Here is a 19101-nt window from a genome sequence, read left to right on the forward strand (position 1 = left end):
TGTGTGTGTGTGTGTGTGTGTGTGTGTGTGTGTGTGTGTGTGTGTGTGTGTGCGTGCTACAGAAAATCCATCAATTTTGAGTGAGTCAGCTTAAAATGTCAAACTGAGATAACAAACAAATGTGCATTTTTTCCGCAAGATGGCACCATCTCCTCATAAAACAGTAGGTCTACATTTCACGGAAATGATCTTGCCTGATTTATGAAAATAAATAAATTCCAATTATTTTTCAGCAAAAACAAAATTATATTATATTGTGTATGCTATATAATACAACGAAAATTACCCCTAAACTAAGGAAATATAATTCGAATTTAGAATAAAATACAATAATAAGAATAAGAATAATTGCTTATGAAAATGTGATTGCTTGGACAACCATTTTTTCCCCAAGGCGTGTTAACCTCCCCATAATTGTATGAAATGTTTGTAATTTTTTGCTTGACCTGTTAGGTGCTCTGGGTATGTGATAGACGCGCTATACAAATAAAATGCGTTATTATTATGATTATGATGGTTATGATTATGATTGTTATTATTATCTGTTTTATGGGTCAATCAGCTTCAAAATCTTTTGGGAAGGGAATTGAAGGTTGAGGGCTGATTATCGCTTAAACTTACAGTCGGCCCTGTCAGTTTTACACTGTAGAACTGCATAGAAATACATACAAATAACAACTAAAATGACTTGCGACTAAAATCAGAGAGGTTTACAAAATCCATGCTGGCAGTGCTGGTTGATCATTTTGGTAGAGAAAGTGGGCCCTGCCCTGTCCTTATCCTGGCTAATCAATCAAGTGCGGTAGTAGAATACAATTGCAATATCTGCTGCCATGAGTTGTGTGATTGTTGACTTGTAAATTGCAATCAATGAAATGCACAGACAAGTCGGCTAGCCAGCTCGAGGCCGATTCTGCTGTGTGCGCGAGTGTTTAGATCTCCATGCGGATGTGACATTTCAGAGAAGAGCGCGACCGCCATTTTGAGTTTTACCTCAACTCAACATCACAAACCAAGGGAACGGGTGAGAGGCTCTGGCTGTGACCGGGCAATTTCTTCATTGAACAGTCCTTTGAAATGCGACAAGGTGCCGAATTTTGTTGGTTATATTAATACGGTGGTTTAATGTGTGGAAAAATTGATATCGGACTGTGGCATATCTATCATCTTAAACTTCTAAATTAGTGCGTTTCCAAATTAGAAGCGGGTTTGAATGGATAGCTTTTTTCTCCGCTCTCCCCCAGACGAGGGACAATCGGAGGAGCACACGGACTGGGAATATTGCAGGGAAAGTTGTATTTGAATGTGTATGAATAGTAAATGAACCGTTGTTTTCCCTGTTACACTAATTTCGTTAGTTGGCTGCCTAGTGTCAGGTGGCTATAAACAGGGTATTTGTTTCTCCGGCTGCAGGTTGTGGTGTGAGTTGTCTTTCTCACTTCGCCTATTGCCCCACATTTCCTGGGGTAAAGCCGGATTGATTTAATTCAACGGGCCTCCCTTTTTGGAGCCGTAGTCATCCACCACCGTCAGCGACTTGCACCCATCAAGGCGCCGAGATTGGGCGAATAGCGAGCAAATACGTCCGCGTTTCTCTGCCTGCTCCCCCGCCGACCTCCCCTCCTCAATCCCCGGCGCTGACAGCAGAAAAGACCGAGGTCGTTTTAGAACAGGCCCAGCCGCCCAGGCTCGACCTGTCTACCCAACCTCCGCACCCTCAAACACCTCACCAACAAACCAGAACCCGGCTCCCCACGGAACCGACATCGGACAAGGTCGAGGGAAACAAAGACAACAGGCATCATCACATCACAACAGTTGCCAACATGAACCACCATCACCACACTCAGCAACAACAGCAGAAAGCCGGCGAGCAACAGCTTAGCGAACCCGAGGATATGGAGATGGAAGGTAAGAAAGGCCACAGGCTGAAACGGACACTTCAACACGTTAAATTGTAAGCTAGCTATATTTATGTTACAGGTAAAGTGCATGAATGTGAGCACGATTGTGAGCTCAACTTTACAGTAAACATCAAGGCCTGTCAGCCTGCCAGTGGTAACTGTAATTCTGCTGATGATGCGTGCATTGCAGCATACTCTCTTGCTGACCTCGTTAGCGCAGCTACACGACTAGCAGCACACTGGATGGTTAGTGATTAGCTGGTGCCAGGTGTTGTTGACAGTACTAGTTTACATTTAACTTGTACCTTTTTTTTTATAATCACACTTCTTTCTTGGTAAACCTGGCGCCTTTCTGACGCAAGCTGTAGAATGTCAAGTGAGCTAACGCTGTCATTTCTCATTCTATTTTTTTTTATCAGTTGACTTAGCTTTTAGCTAGCTAGCTACATGAATCATTCATTCAGACCGGTTACTCAGTGAATATTAGCACGTTAGCTAACCTAGCTAGTTTGCTAAATAAACCGACTCGCCAGCTCCGTCCCGCAACAAACACGGTCGTTGGTGCATCATCACTGGTTAGGAATAACTACCGTCACCATTAAGCATTGTTTAGTATGGAATTTTAAGCCCCGTTTATGTTTAAATGTTTGTAAACAGTTGTTTCCCTTTAGCCTACGCATGCAATTTAACAATGGCAATTAATGACCCACCACCAGGTAACGTTAATGTTGTGCTATCTTTTTGCTTATATTTTTAGGTTTGATTATTAGCGAGTTATTTGACAGTTACCATGTGATTTTTAGAGTATTTTTAGAGCGAGCTAACGTTACGGGACTAATTATTTATTTGTAATTAGGTGGTTAGCTTTGGCTTTTAGCCGCGATCGTGCGTTAGCTTGCTAGTCTAGCAATCCCGCAAGGTGAGATCAGTGGTCTAAAAAGTACATTGCGCCACTTCGTTTTGTTATTGTAAACAGCTTGTCGTTGAACTGTACATTTAATCATGTGATTTGATCCACCGTGTATTTCTTACGAATCTATAACTACACTAAATTAACCTCGGCTAGCGATTAGCAGGCAGCGTTAGAAGGCCTCTAGTCAGGGGGTGTGTGGCGAATTTATTCCAAAGATGGTGGATGTATTTTTTTGTTTTTGCAACGATCAATTTCAGGCAAGGCCTTGTGTATCTGTTTGTTTACGTTTTGTGAAGGTACGGTTATATTATCTGAGTTTGAATGGCTATGTCCTTACTGTTATAATCAACCTAACTAGCAGGTAATTATTAACCTAAAGTCAGCAGTAGATTGTATGCACATTTAGCGTCAAGTAGTTTAGCAGAGAATGAACAGCACAACCACGGCACTAGCCAACTTAGCTATTCAGCTAATCAACACAGCTAGCGAGATGCGTCAATCTGCGTTTGCCAAATGTTGACAATTGTTTAGTACCATTGCTAGTGAAATGATTCGAGTTACAATCGCAAACAACGGTAATAATTTGCCGTAGCGAGGTAACTAACACGGGGCAAAGGGCCGAATTAATTCGTTTGGCCCAGTTTAGGTTCAGGGTAGGGAATGTGAGGCTGCTGGCGGGGCTTAGCTGTGTTGCTGCTGCGGCAAGGCCCGCATGTGGAGCTTGCACCGACATAGCGCGGGGATTTGCTGCTTCATTGTATGAAGAAACAACGCGTGGGGCTCGCCATTTTTAATGATCCCTATTTGTTAGTCCGCTCAACCCATCTCTGCCAGCTTTTTCTCTATAAATATTTCACGCAGTCAGAGTATTGTCTTCCATTATCATTTGATGCTCCTGAGCAATTTTAGATCACACACAACATTACTGTTCATTGCGTCAGTCACAGAGATATAATCTGGTTCTTATTATTTACACACAACTCTGTTTCCATCAGCACATCCGAGGTTTAGCAGATGTGCTTTGGCTGGAGAGGCCTTTCATTCAACAGTACTGCACCATGATCCATTGATTTTCATTGAATCCAGTCCTGTTACGTTTCAATTGCTTCCCTCTGAAGTGTATTTTTCCTGCTCAAACAGTGTTTATTCCTGGCTCTGAGCTATAAATCAGCCAAGTACAAGATGTTGTCTCTAGCACTGAGAGTAGGCCAGTTTGACCTTTCCCCCTACAAATGGAAAATGTATGGATTTGGGAAGGTAAACTCATTCTAGGCCCATGCTGAGTAAGGTGTAGGGGGAGGGACCGGAAGTTGCCTTGCTAGTTGATTGACACATGCCTAGCAGCATGTAATCCACTTGGCAAAATGAGGTCAGTCTCCTGAGCATGGCTCACTGACATTGCAGCCAGACATCGGCTCTGTCTCACAGTCAGAGACGACACACACACACACACGCACACAGACAGCGACAGCAGCAGAGATTGCTCAGGCCTGTATTTCACTTCGCTTGCTCACTCTTGTGTTTTCTCTTGGGAGAAAAAAAATATGTCTTTTTTTTTTTCATTGATGTGTTTTGATAGATGACACTCTGGTGTGGATTTGACTCTCTCTTTGTCTGGGTAATTACCATCCAGTCTTTCCTGTCTCCTTTGTAAATGAGTCACAGAATCCTCCCGGTGTGTGTGTGTGTGTGTGTCTGTCTGTCTGTTGGAGATGAAGAGGAGCTCACTGCTTAATCCGGCATTGTGTTCCTAATTAGCCGACCGCTGTAGTGCTGCCCAGTCTTTGCCTCATACACACACACACCCCCCCACACACCTCACCTCACCTGCGATGCTTGTGAAACATGATCAAAAAAGAAAAGATGGGCTGAGAATGGCTGACTGCTGAGGCCATAACATGGCAACATTAGAAGGAAACTACCAAGATTTTTCTGTTTATTAGTCCGAGACGGTATCGCAAAAAAAAAAACACACACAAAAAAAACATTAACATTTTTCCATGTTATTGTTTATTTGCTTATCTGTTTGTTTTCTATCTCCCCTGTGTGTCTCTGGTCAGCTGGGGACACAGACGACCCCCCGAGAATCCCAGCCAACCCGGTGATCAACGGAAACTTGGCCATGGCAGACGGACACAACAATACAGAAGAAGACATGGAAGATGGTGAGGAGGCACACACACACACACACACACACACACACACACACACACACACACACACACACAGAAAACAACAACACACTCCTTACTCCCCTTGTGTTTTTGTGTCCCTTACAGACACCAGCTGGCGGTCAGAGGCAACCTTTCGTTTCGTGGTGGAGCGTTTCAGTCGCCTGACCGAGTCTGTCCTCAGCCCCTCCTGCTTCGTCAGGAACCTGCCCTGGAAGATCATGGTCATGCCTCGTTTCTACCCCGACAGACCGCACCAGAAGAGCGTCGGCTTCTTCCTGCAGTGCAACGCAGACTCTGACTCCACGTAAGCACTGCCACACACACACACACACACACACACATTCAACTAGCAGCACTGAGTCAGACTCCCACACACACAACTTCACATGCGCACGCATACACACACACACACACACATAAAAAAAAAAAAACACACATTGTGCACATGCATACGCGTACACACACACACACACATTCAACTCGAGTCAGACTCCGCGTAAACACACAGACAGAGGTTGTTTCCTGGGGTAACGTGTGTTCCGGTGCCCCCACCCCCCTCCTCCTCCAGGTCGTGGTCGTGCCACGCCCAGGCCATGCTGAAGATCATCAACTACAAAGACGACGAGAAGTCCTTCAGCCGCAGAATCAGCCACCTGTTCTTCCACAAGGAGAACGACTGGGGCTTCTCCAACTTCATGTCCTGGAGTGTGAGTTGCCTTTCAGTTTCTCATCTATCTATCCATCTATCCATTCATCTATCCATTCATCCATTCATCCTGGATTATGGCTACTCAGAACTTCTCTTATCTAGTGCTTTTCTGCTTAGTGGATGATGGCTGAACACAAGTAGACTTGTAGATTAGACATTGTTGGTTGGTTTATATTTTTATACCAGCTTGATTGAAATAGCCTGCCTCTGTAGTAGCTGAGCTGAGATTTGCCGTGTGTGTGTAACCATGTTTTTGACTTGTTTGTTTGTTTTCAGGACGTGACTGATCCCGAGAGGGGCTTCGTGGAGGACGATAAAGTTTCCTTTGAAGTCTACGTGCAGGCTGACGCTCCACACGGAGTGGCGTAAGTGTCTTGTCTCTCTCTCTGTCTGTCTCTCTCTCTCTCAGTGTAAAGTTCGTGTGTGTTTTAACCCTTGGTGTTCCTGCTCGTTTTCTCTCCAGCTGGGACTCTAAGAAACACACAGGCTATGTGGGTCTGAAGAACCAGGGGGCCACCTGCTACATGAACAGCCTCCTGCAGACTCTGTTCTTCACCAACCAGCTGCGGCGGGTCAGTTAGGAAACCACATCCTCCTTCCTGTGTAGGGCACTGCTTTCTGCCAGAGCCCTGTGTTGCTCCGGTCAGAAGTAGTGCACTTCATTCAGACATGCATTCAGGGGTGTGTGAGATTGTGTGTGTGTGTGTGTGTGTTCTTCCATTGAGTCTCTCCCTCTTCTCCCACTGTGCTAGGCGGTGTACATGATGCCCACCGAGGGCGATGACTCATCCAAGAGCGTGCCCCTGGCACTACAGAGGGTCTTCTACGAGCTGCAGCACAGCGACAAACCCGTGGGCACCAAGAAGCTCACCAAGTCCTTTGGGTAGGTGCCAGCTGAGCGGACCTGGGTCAAATACAAATAGCTACAGCAGCAAGACAGCACCCCTGAGAGCTGAGGAGGAGGAGGGTGGGGGGAACCGTTCAGGGTGACCACGGAAATGTCCTTGAAATCTGTGGATCAGGATCTCTCATTTCATCTGGGGACGTTGTCAAATAGTCACATTGTCGGGGGGGGGTGCGGGGTGCGTTGCACATTTCATCATGGTTCATTATGAATTAGATAGTAGTCAGTGAACATGCTGTACATTTTTGTCCCTGAAAAGCCATGGAAATTGGAATTGTTGATTTGTTTAAGGTCTCAAGCTATCAGTTTCCAGTTCATTGACGTTCAGGGTCTCAATGTTGTATAGTTGGTGTGATCTGAGTGCGAAACCGACCAGTTATTTTGCCCAGGTATTCGAGAGAGGTTCAGGACTTGCTTCCTCACGTTCACGTGTTTTTCAGGTCATAATTCTTTGACTTTCTGCCTCAGGTTTGCTTGAGGCAGTTGTGCTCCAAGGTTATTGTTGTGACCATTATCATAATAGTCACATAAAAGGAATGATACCTTTAGTAAACAGAACGTGTTGGTGGAGAGGACGGGGCTCATAGTATTGCACAGAATGGAATGAGGAACCGTATCAAATGATATCAGAGGTATTTGATAGAGTTTCTCATTCCATTCCATGCATTACAATGAGCCCCGTCCTCCGATTTCTACCTCCACCGGCCTCCCCTGCTACATGTTGTTGGTGTTGTCGCCATAACCAATAGTGATGATGAACACGTGTGTTCCGTAGGTGGGAGACACTAGACAGCTTCATGCAGCATGACGTACAGGAGCTTTGCAGAGTGGTGAGTGACGCGTCCTATTGGCTACTGCTCTCTGCGGCACCCTATTGGCTCGGTGCAGTCCTGAGTCACACCCGTAACTTGAACAATGTAATGCATAACCTGAATGTTGACCAAGGCCAACCTTTAACTTTAAGAGCTTGAACCGTGTTTACACAGCGTGTGTGTGTGTGTGTGTGTGTGTGTTTTCCAGCTCCTGGACAACGTGGAGAACAAAATGAAAGGCACCTGCGTTGAGGGAACCATCCCCAAGCTCTTCAGAGGAAAGATGGTGGTACGTTCACTCTCTCCCTTCAGCTGTGTGCCGATGTGTTGCATTTGGAAAGAAGAAGAAGAGACGCTCACACACACTGTTGTTGTTCTCCCTGCTCTGCGGTCGGCTGGCTACGGTTGGCCCGCCGTCTGCCTTTATCAGGCTAAGACCATGTGACCAAATATAATGCTTATCGGCTCAAGTGATTGACAGTTGGTGATCTATGAACACGGTGGTCATTCAGTTGTGTGTGTGTACACAATGTGTTACTGTTTCCCTGCAGTCCTATATCCAGTGCAAGCACGTAGACTACCGTTCCGAGCGGATAGAGGATTACTACGACATCCAGCTCAGCATAAAAGGAAAGAAGAACAGTGAGTATAAGACTGTTTTCACTTCCTCATCATCATCAGTAGCTAGCTAGCTTCCTCCCTCGGCATTACCTCTCACTGAATAATGCAATTTGTGTGAAGGAAGGTGGTCTTTCATTGTGTGTGTGTGAAGGAAGGTGGTCTTTCATTGTGTGTGTGTGAAGGAAGGTGGTCTTTCATTGTGTGTGAAGGAAGGTGGTCTTTCTGTGTGTGTGAAGGAAGGTGGTCTTTCATTGTGTGTGTGAAGGAAGGTGGTCTTTCATTGTGTGTGTGAAGGAAGGTGGTCTTTCATTGTGTGTGTGAAGGAAGGTAGTTTTCCATTGTGTGTTTAGGAAGGCAATCTTTCATAAACCGTGTAGAACATATAGAACCGGTTTCACAGACGAGGCTTAAGACTAAAAAACATCCTCGGTGGCAGTTTGCCATTGAAAGTGTGAATCCAGGACGAGGCTTCAGCCTTGTCTGTGAAACCGGCCCATAGTGTCTGTGTCTATAGCCCTGCCTCACTCATTCTCTCTCCCTGCAGTCTTTGAGTCCTTCAAGGACTATGTTGCCGTGGAGCAGCTTGACGGGGACAACAAATACGACGCAGGAGAGCACGGCTTGCAGGTGAGACGACGTACAGGCTTCATAGAGGCAACGTACAGGCTTCATAGAGGCAACGTACAGGCTTCATAGAGGCAACGTACAGGCTTCATAGAGGCAACGTACAGGCTTCATAGAGGCAACGTACAGGCTTCATAGAGGCTACGTACAGGCTTCATAGAGGCTACGTACAGGCTTCATAGATGCAACGTACATGCAGGGCTTAAAAACGGCTTATAAAGGGGTCAGGACAGAGTTCATTCTGAGTAGTTAGAAGCTTTGTTTTTTTAGTCCAGTCATGGAGGCTTTGACGATCACTAACTGTGTGTGTGTGTTTCCAGGAAGCGGAGAAGGGAGTCAAGTTCCTGACCTTCCCTCCCATCCTTCACCTGCAGCTCATGAGGTTCATGTACGACCCTCAGACCGACCAAAACATCAAGATCAACGACAGGTAAAACACATACGCACAAATGATATGATATGGTGTTTGTTTGTCTAGAGAGCCAGGCAGAGGCAAGTTGAGTTCACTGCTTTAAATGTCCCACAGGCTCTGACTCACCACAGTGACGTGCCTCCAGGCACTTCGCCTGGCCCCGCTGCGCGCACACACACACACACACACACACACACACAAACACATACACACACAGGCATGCACCCAGAGACACACACACACACAGTCTGTAGATTTGATATGGTAGGTGAACAGACGTCGTGACTCCATTTTTTGGCTTTGCTCTTTAACCGCCTCTTCCCATTCTGCCCCCCCCCCTTCTCTCTCTCCAGTATTATCATGATTATAATGAACATTGCATTAACAAGCCTTTCCCATGTCTCTCCTTCCTCCTTCCTGTCCCCTCCTCCCCCTTCTCCCACCACCGTCCCTTCCCACCAGGTTTGAGTTCCCGGAGCAGCTGCCCCTGGATGAGTTCCTCCAGAAGACGGACTCCAAGGATCCGGCCAACTACATCCTGCACGCGGTGCTGGTCCACAGCGGAGACAACCACGGGGGCCACTACGTCGTCTACCTCAACCCCAAAGGAGACGGCAAAGTCAGTGTGAAGGAACCAATAGTGAGAACAACTTTTATTACTACTATTACTGGGGGAGTGTGTGTGTGTGTGTGGCTTGGCTTGGCTTGGCTTGGCGAATCTGGTGGGTTTGGCGATGTCGGGGTTGTTTTGACATGATAAGGTGAGTTATGTGTTTGGGATTTTAGATGTCCGAGAGATCTTTGTTTGGTGTGGTGAAACTGAACAGCTGATGGCTGCCCCTTATTAAAGCAATAATGCCCTGCGCTGGAAAATATAGTTCCCAAAACTACAAATGTTGTCAAGGGAACCTGAGACACACATCTATTGTGGCTTAGGAATATCATAACAGGTGATTTAACCCTGACATTAAATGTCGGCTTCGAACCGCTCTCGGCCAATCACGACGCTTGTTTTGATCAACCTGTTGTGTAATGCTTATCTCATGGTTATCTCATCTAAATCCGGGGTTTCAGGGTCTCCTTGACCCTGAGCAGGGAAAGTGTGTGTTATAACTGATTTAAAAGGTCCAATAACTAGCAGAAAGACAAGACTATATAAGAAACCCAACTGGAATTAAATTCTGTCTCTTTTGGCTGTTTTAACAAAAGCTGTTGACTAAGAAATACCATTTATGCTTTATCCATTTATTTGTGCGTGTGCCTCTAGTGAAATAAAAAAAACCAAACGTTTTTTTGTGATGGAGGAGTGAAGCAGAATGAATGTAAAGAAACGGTTGTCTTAAGAGTTCTGTTCTCCCTCTCTCTCTCTCTTTCTCTCAGTGGTGTAAGTTTGACGATGACGTTGTGTCACGGTGCACCAAAGAGGAGGCCATTGAACACAACTACGGTGGCCATGACGACGACCTGTCAGTGCGACACTGCACCAACGCCTACATGCTGGTGTACATCCGCGAGTCCAAACTCGGTAAGTCACTCTGTCCATAACACTGCATTAGAAAGCCACTGCGCCAACGCCTACATGGACATCTGCGAGTCCAAAGGCAGTGTCTATAAAGCGTTAACACTTGGTTGGGAGCCCCCATGTGTACCTGTTTACCTGGTGCGTACCTGTAACTCCAAGGTGTGTGTGTGTGTCTATATGGTCTTTAACCACCCCCATCCTCCTCAGATGTGTCTGTGTGTGTGTGTGTGTGTGGTCTTTAACCCGTCCTCCTGCCTCAGTGAGGTGTGTGTGTCTTTCTCTCTCTCTATGGTCTTTAACCCTACCTGCCCCTCCTTCCTCCCCAGGTGAGGTGTGTGTGTGTGTCTCTCTATAGTCTTTAACCCTACCTCCCTCCCCAGGTGAGGTGCTGCTGCCAGTGACAGATGCGGACATCCCCCAGCAGCTGGTGGAGAGGCTGCAGGAGGAGAAGAGGGTCGAGGCCCAGAAGAGGAAAGAGCGCCAGGAGGCTCACCTCTACATGCAGGTCCAGGTAGGAGACCACCGCCATTATGGCTCTAGGCTTACACCTCTACATGCAGGTCCAGGTAAGAGACCACCGCCATTATGGCTCCAAACTTACACCTCTACATGCAGGTCCATGTAGGAGACTGGAAACAGCCGCCATTACGGCTCTGGTCTGCGTCCTGCTGCCATTTGTTCTCTAGGCTTATACCTCTTATTTAAACCTTAAACCTCAGGGCAGATGAGGCCTACCAGATGTCTTTTTTTCCTTCATTGTGTTGATTCTTCATCTCTGTCCTCAGATTGTGACAGAGGACCAGTTCTGTGGTCACCAGGGTAATGACATGTATGACGAGGAGAAGGTGAAGTACACAGTCTTCAAGGTTCTCAAGAGCTCCACGCTCCAAGAGTTCGTCCAGAACCTCTCCCAGACCATGGTGAGCCGTGTGTGTGTGTGTGTGTGTGTGTGTGTGTGTGTGTGTCCTCCCTCCTAGACCATGATGAGACCTATCCTCTGCTTCGCTCTCCCCTTCTCCACCCGTCTTCCTCCCCAGCAAAACCGGTAGCCATTCTTCATCCCATTGACTTGTGTCATGCCTTCCCCTAGTGTGTGTGGTGGTTCACCAGTCGTGTGTGTGTGTGTATACGTGTACACCAGTCGTGTGTGTGTGTGTGTGTGTGTGTACGTGTACACCAGTTCTGAGTGTGTTATTGATGTGCTGCAGGGTTTCCCACAGGACCAGATGAGGCTGTGGCCCATGCAGGCTCGGAGCAACGGGACCAAGAGGCCCGCTATGCTGGACTACGAGGCTGACTGCAACAAGTCTGTAAGTACCTGTGTGTGTGTTTTTCATTAAAACCTTTATTCATCCAGGTTAGTCTTATTGAGATAACATCTCTTTTATAAGTGAGACTGGTACAAAGGTGTGTGTGTGTCATTTAAACCTTTTATTTATCCAGCTTAGTCTCATTGACAGAGTGAGAGAACAAACATGTGCAAGCAGGTGTCATTTATTTGCACAGCCTCTAAAGTGTGTGTGTGTGTGGTCTGTGCAGATGATAGACTTGAGCGACAACGAGAACCCCTGGACAATATTCCTGGAGACGGTGGACCCAGAGATGGCCGCCAGCGGGGCCACGTTACCCAAGTTCGACAAAGACCGTGAGTCTCCGTCTGACTCAAAACATGAATGAAGGAACACAATGTTATGATGAAGAATGGGGTTGACTTACACAAGGACTTTGGTCCTGTTCCAATTAGCTCCTCCAGGCTAGAGGGAGATTGTTAATAGGGTTCTGGAGGTCTGGAAATGTATGGAATAAAATATTGACAATTTCCAGACTTGGGAAAAGTATGGGAAAAAGCTCCAACAAAAAAACAATCGAGTCTGGAAAAGATGTCTGGGATTCCAGACCTATGCCATATACCAGATCATACTAGAGGAGTTCAGAATTGTATTCAGTGTTTTCTTTTAAGACGGATTATTTACACAGATCAATGTTGCTGCGTTGCATCCTGTAGTGGGAGCCTATTTTCTTTGTTTGTCAAAGGTCATGAAGCAGATCACGGCACACACGCGCAATTGCCAAAACACAAACCCCCAAATTTACGGCGCGGTCTGGAAAAAAAAGGTGTAGGAACCTTACGTTAAACGCTTGCTTTAGATGTCTTTTTTCGTTTAGCTGTTCATCTTTGGTTGGTAAATTCACGTCTGACCTACTATCTCTCTCCTCGCTTTCAGACGACGTCATGTTGTTCTTGAAGATGTACGATCCAAAAACCAGAAGCTTAAATTATTGTGGACATATCTACACACCTATATCCTGTAAAATACGTAAGTCAACGTGTGTGTGTATGTGTGTGTGTGTGTGTGTGTGTGTGTGTGTGTGTGTGTGTGTGTGTGTGTGTGGAGTAACATTAGACCTGATTTTAATGTGTCTATAAGTCTTTTGAGTATGATGTGTTTTGTTTTAATTTCTCTCAAAACAGGAGACCTGTTGCCCGTCATGTGCGAGAGGGCAGGGTTTCAACAGGAGACTAGCCTTATCCTCTATGAGGTGAGAATACCCCCCCACACACACACACACACGCCCACTCTTTAACTGCCCTAACTAAGATGAGAACATATGCCTCCTTTAGCCATGCCCTTTATGACAGCTGGGCCTGAATTTGCCATGTCTCCCCGTTCCAGGAAGTTAAACCGAATTTAACGGAGCGGATACAGGACTACGACGTGTCCCTGGACAAAGCTCTGGACGAGCTCATGGACGGTGACATCATCGTGTTCCAGAAGTAAGGAATTCCCTATATTCCCTCCCCCCCCTCGAATGAATGGTTCTTATTCTCCCTCTCTCATGTAGCTGTGAGAACTCAGTATGATAATGTCTGTGTTCATTTTCTTTTTCCCTTTCTCTCGCCCAAACCCCCTTATTCTTCTCCCCTCCTCTCCCCTCCCATCCTCTCCAGGGACGACCCAGAAAATGACAGCAGTGAGCTGCCCACAGCCAAGGACTACTTCAGAGACCTGTACCACAGAGTGGACGTCATCTTCTGTGACAAGACCATCCACAACGACCCCGGCTTTGTGGTTACACTTTCCAACCGAATGAACTACTTCCAGGTCGGGAGGAGTTCAATCCTGATTGCGTACAACTAAAAACACTAGAGAGCACATTGTTATTCAAATGTACATTGTCAGTTGAGAAGGTAACTGTAGCATAGGTGAATGTGACCGTAACGTTGGTTAACGTACCTGGTTTGACGTTGGTGTGGTTTCTCTGTCAGGTGGCAAAGACAGTGGCCCAGAGGTTGAACACAGACCCCATGCTCCTCCAGTTCTTCAAGTCCCAGGGGTAGGAATCCTGTCACACGCATGCACGCGCACACACACACACACACACGCATGCACTCTTTATGTCACACTCTCCCTTGTTGACATATTGAGTAACCTGTCCCCCTCTCTCCTATCTCCCCCTGCCTCTTTCTCCTCTACTTTACCCTCCTCCCACGCCTCTCCTCTGTCCCCCTTCTCTCCTTTCTCCTCCCTCTCTCCTCTCCTCCCCCTCTCCTGTCCTCTCTGGGCAGGTACAGAGACGGGCCAGGGAACCCTCTCAGACACAACTACGAAGGCACTCTCAGAGACCTGCTGCAGTTCTTCAAACCACGCCAGCCCAAAAAACTCTACTACCAACAGGTGTGTGTGTGTGGGGATAATTGTTGGGAAGCTGAATGTGTGTTCACCCGTTTTTGTGTTTTCTGATCATTGATTTCTCTCCACCCCCTCACAGCTGAAGATGAAGATCACAGACTTTGAGAACAGGAGGAGTTTCAAGTCCATATGGCTCAACAGCCAGTTTAGAGAGGAGGTAACACACACACACACACTAAAACTAACGCCCAGTTTATGGCTTGCCATGTCTCAAATGGAGGCTGGTGGAGGTAGAAATTGGAGGACGGGCTCATTGTATCGTCACACTTTGGTTTGATACCATTCCTATCATTCTGAGCCCATCTTCCGATTTCTACCTCCACCAGCCTCCACTGCTCTCAAATGATCCCCTCGCCCTGGCCAGAGCCGTGTATAGGGCCCGGCTAAGTGGGGCGATGGTGTTTGCTTTGGGACAGAGCCACCAACCGTGTTTCCTCCCCCCTAGGAGATCACACTCTACCCAGACAAGCACGGCTGTGTGCGCGACCTGCTGGACGAATGTAAAAAAGCTGTGGAGCTCTCCGACAAAGGCTCAGAGAAGCTCCGGTAAGGCATGTCGGTGTGTGTATGTGTGTGTGTGTCCGTGTCCAAACATGCCTGTCTGTCTGTCTTACCTGATAAGATATCTTTTTTCTGTGTGTGTCGAGTCGTAAACACAGAGATGGGAGGAGCCTGAGGGTTCACTCAGCAGCCGTTTCTGTGGGAAAATAAGGCCCGGGCTGTTTCTCTGGGCTATGAACATGTTGTGCTTTACTCATTGCAAACCTTATTGGATTTAGCTTAACCTGTGTAATGTCTGGGGCTGCACAAGAAAAGTGTGTGTGTGTGTGAGAGAGAGTGATGGAGAGTGAGTACCACGGTCCTCTGCCCTGGTGAATATTAATGAGGAAGCCTGTAGTGGCTACGTTGCTACCATTGGATTTGGAGCCACTCAACCGTCTTCTAATTATAACAAATCTTTGTCATAAACGACCCCTATGGGTGTATTAGACACATGAAGTAGCATAGTATACCACATACAGGAGAGTACAACATCCAACAACGCTGTCTTCCTGGGCTACTTCCAAGGCTACCTTTTCCGTAACAATAAAAAGTGAATGAAGGCCACTAGGGTCAGTAATTTACATTTCTGTCTAAATACAGATTTACATTTCAAACACATTTAATGTGAAAGAGAAATAAAGATTATGCCGCAAACTAATTAGATTCTCTCTCTCTCTCTTTCCCGCCCTCTCTCTCTCTCTCTCAGGCTGTTAGAAATAGTAAGCTATAAAATCATCGGGGTGCACCAGGAAGATGAGCTTCTAGAATGTTTATCTCCCGCCGCCAGCCGGACGTTCAGAATAGAGGTAACGCACGCACACCCCACACTTTTCCCTCACCCCTCCTCTCCCCCTCTTTCCACACACCACCCCGCCCCATGTTGAAAAGCCAGCACTACTGTCTCTTGAGTATAGACCAACCATCTCCCTCCCTCTCCCTGTAGGAGGTGCCCCTGGACCAGGTGGATCTGGACAAGGACAACGAAATGCTGATTCCTGTCGCACATTTCCACAAGGAGGTCTTCGGAACCTTCGGAATCCCCTTCCTGCTGAAGATCAGACAGGTGTCTGTCTGTGTGTGTGTGTGTGTGTGTGTGTGTGTGTGTGTGTGAGAGAGACATGGAGAGAGAGAGAAAGGGAGAATGTGTTTGACGCATGTTCTTTTAAATGACAGTGTTGTTCGATGTCTGAACCACTCATTTCTCCTGCGTTTCTCCTGTGTCTCAGGGTGAGCCGTTCCGAGAAGTGATGAGGAGGATCCAGAGCATGTTGGATATCCAGGAGAAGGAGTTTGAGAAGGTCAGCGTCTCACACACCTCATAGAAACAGCTGTAGAGACTCTCGATTCGATTGGTTCACACATTAGATATTATTTATTTATATATTATATAAATCTTTATATTATATTTGATGTTATTTGCTCTCCTCCTCCTCGTATTGTAAGATGTGAGTCTGTATATTGCTGTATAACCCAGAAGTAATCTGTAACTGTTTGAGTCTCTAATCTGTGGCTGTGTCCCAACGGTGGTTGGTGTGCGTTGCTGATGTGTGTGTGTCGGTGTTGGTGTGTGCTGTTGATGTTGTTGGTTTGTGTCACTAATGGTTTGTTGGGGTGTGTTGGTTCTCCCCCAGTTCAAGTTTGCGATCGTGATGATGGGCCGGCATCAGTACATCACTGAGGACGAGTATGAGGTCAACCTGAAAGACTTTGAGCCACAGCCAGGTACATCTCTCTTACTTCCTCCTCTTTCCTCCTGTTCCCCCCTCTCTCTAGCGCTCGGAATGTTTTGAGGTAAAAAAAAAAAAAAATACCGCTTTGTCGATCGACACTGCACACAACTGACAATGGACGTCTAGTCGAGGGGTGGCATTACATTTACATTTCTGGCGTTTAGCAGATGCCTTTATCCAAAGCGACGTACAACCATCCATGGCGCGCACCTCCTGAACGGCATTTTGTCACTGATGCCCGTCATAGATCGGAAGGGGAGCGATACTTTTTTTTTGTCGAGTGGCAATATGTCAATCGACGTGTCTTAAAAAAGCATAAAACCGCCTTTACACACTCCCTTACCGTACCAACCCCTTAAAGCACTTTAGGTGTTCCCATGGCTACCCCTGCACGTACGGGATGTTTACAGTATTGGGGTTCATTACAGTCCCCTGTCTCCCTCCCTGTCTCTTTTGTCAAACCTCCCTCAACTCAATTTAGTTCCTAACGTAACTTCGTTCTCGCCCATACTCTGTCCAAAGTCCTGAATTCCGAATCGTTTCTGGTTCATTTTTTAACGCAACTGGGTTCTCCCTCTCTCCAGGTAACATGTCCCACCCGAGGCCCTGGTTAGGGCTGGACCACTTCAACAAAGCTCCAAAGAGAGGCCGCTACACTTACCTGGAGAAGGCAATCAAGATCCACAACTGAGCAGCCCCCTCACTCACATCCAACCACCCTTCCTCCTCCTCCTCTTCTTCCTCCTCCTCTTCTCTAACCGACCATAACCACGGACTGTAACCAACCCTGTGTGTGTGTGAGCGTGTGCGTGCGTGTGAGCGAGCGTGTGCGTGTGTGTGTGTGTGTGTGTGTGTGTTTGTGTGTGTGTGCGTGCGCGTGTGTGTGTGTGTGCATCACCTTAAACACCCCGCCGAGTCTGGCTACACAGGCACCATGTATCGTCAGCAAACCGGATCTGCTGCTGATGGAGACGCTAGCCCCCCCCCCCTCCTCCTCCTCCTCCTCCTCCTCCTCCTCCTCCTCCTCCTCCCCCTTCAGCCCCCTGCCCCACCCCCAACCCCCACTCCCCACCCCTACTATTTGAGGCTGTTCGGTTTTTTGGCTTCTCTAACTGTTGACTGCCTATTGTTTTTTTTCGTCTGGAAGATATGAAATTGGATTTTAACAAAATGGAAGGACGAACGAATATGAACTTCTAGACTTTATTTTTTTCCCTCTTTTTTTTTTTTGTTGTTTTTTTTTTTGGTTTGTTTTTAATAACAGTTGTTACGGCTGCTGCGTAGTGAGTGGGATGATGATGATGAGGCGATGGAGAGAGAAGTCGCCATTTTGCAGAGAAAAAAAAGGAGCTTGGTCCTTTTTAAAGAGAAACCCAGTTGCAGGTGGCTGAGGCTTGCTAGTTGCCCTGATGTGGTTGTCATATATCCTGGTCCCCCCTTTAGTGCAACTAGTCAAAACAATTTCCATGTTTACACAATTCTTTCTCACTTAGTTTGGTTGGAGGAAAATTCAGTTGTTGTCTTTTTCTGCAAATCTTGTATAATAAAATAAAAATCCACAGCATCTGTTTAAAATAAATACAAAAAAAAGAAAGAAATCGTCTGTACTTCATCTGCACGTTGGCACTTAATATCAGAGGTTTTACATTTCTCAGGACTGGTAAATGTAAACTTTGGTTGTAGTTTTGATTTGCGTACCTAACCCACCTCCCCCCCCTCCCACTCCAGACCCCTTTTTTTGGTTGCTCTCCCTACCACCCCTCCTCTCCTCTTTTTTTCTCCCTTTTTCATCCCCTCTCTTCCCCCCCCCCCTCCCTCTCCCTGAGGGTTAGTGATGGTGACTCTATCGCCCTCCAGTGTCTTGGATTAAATTTACTGTGCTGTGCTTGGTAGTAAGCCGCAGACACTTAGCCCACACTGGTTTGAGGATATATAGATAAAACCAGCATTATAAAAATAAAAAAAAACACCCTTTTATTATGATTTTTTCAAGCACAAAAGGAATGCTCCCCTTTATAGCTCATAGTTGGCTTTGTAAAGACAACATTTGAAATTGTATATTTAAAAATATGAACATGTAAAATTAAAAACACACAGACGTTTTGTTGGGTACAGAAGGATACTGGTGTTCATATTCCTTGTGTGTAGTTTTTATTTTTTGGGGGTTCCTGACTTTCCATCTAGATTGTTCCGTTTATTATTTTGTTTTCTCTTGTTTTTCCTTTTAACTAATTGCATCGGTTTTGTCTTGTTAAAAGTGCAGCGAAGATGATCTGCAGAAATCACACCTTAATTTGATCTTTTCCAGTCTAAAAATTCCTCCGTGTAGCAGCAGTGTACGACAACTATTCCTGTATATTGCCTTTTTGCTGGAAAATGTATGTTGAATAAAATTTTCTATAAAAACACCTTCACTGCTAATCCATCTGAGTAGCCTTATAGTTATAAACACTAGAGGGCGCCCTCCCCTAAAATAATTCTCATCTCTATGGTAGACTTCTAGAGGGGGAGGACGGAACTGGGAGGGGGTGAACAGCAGTC

At 46.4% G+C, this 19101-nt stretch overlaps 1 protein-coding gene across 3 annotated transcripts; it reads left to right on the top strand.

The window, feature by feature from the left end:
- The first annotated feature begins 1493 nt into the window (after positions 1-1493).
- Positions 1494-18969, top strand: usp7 (ubiquitin specific peptidase 7 (herpes virus-associated)). Of its 3 annotated transcripts, none has more exons than XM_083676707.1 (31): positions 1494-1911; positions 4878-4982; positions 5097-5295; positions 5560-5698; positions 5977-6065; positions 6164-6272; positions 6453-6583; positions 7380-7434; positions 7625-7705; positions 7968-8058; positions 8582-8664; positions 8982-9091; positions 9536-9713; positions 10454-10598; positions 10976-11106; positions 11381-11515; positions 11804-11905; positions 12135-12240; positions 12821-12913; positions 13069-13136; positions 13271-13371; positions 13546-13699; positions 13864-13931; positions 14164-14272; positions 14367-14444; positions 14733-14833; positions 15537-15636; positions 15774-15893; positions 16057-16128; positions 16462-16552; positions 17145-18969. In XM_083676707.1, the coding sequence occupies exons 1-31, from the start codon at positions 1827-1829 to the stop codon at positions 17249-17251; spliced, it is 3336 nt and encodes a 1111-aa protein (XP_083532833.1). In that variant the 5' UTR covers positions 1494-1826; the 3' UTR covers positions 17252-18969. The 3 variants fall into 3 exon arrangements, with proteins under 3 accessions (XP_083532833.1, XP_083532831.1, XP_083532832.1); XM_083676705.1 differs by having other exon boundaries at positions 1694-1911; positions 14170-14272; XM_083676706.1 differs by having other exon boundaries at positions 1694-1911; positions 11816-11905.
- The last annotated feature ends 132 nt before the right edge of the window (positions 18970-19101 follow it).

Source organism: Argentina silus, assembly GCF_951799395.1.
Source record: "Argentina silus genome assembly, chromosome: 9".
NCBI lineage: Eukaryota > Metazoa > Chordata > Actinopteri > Argentiniformes > Argentinidae > Argentina > Argentina silus.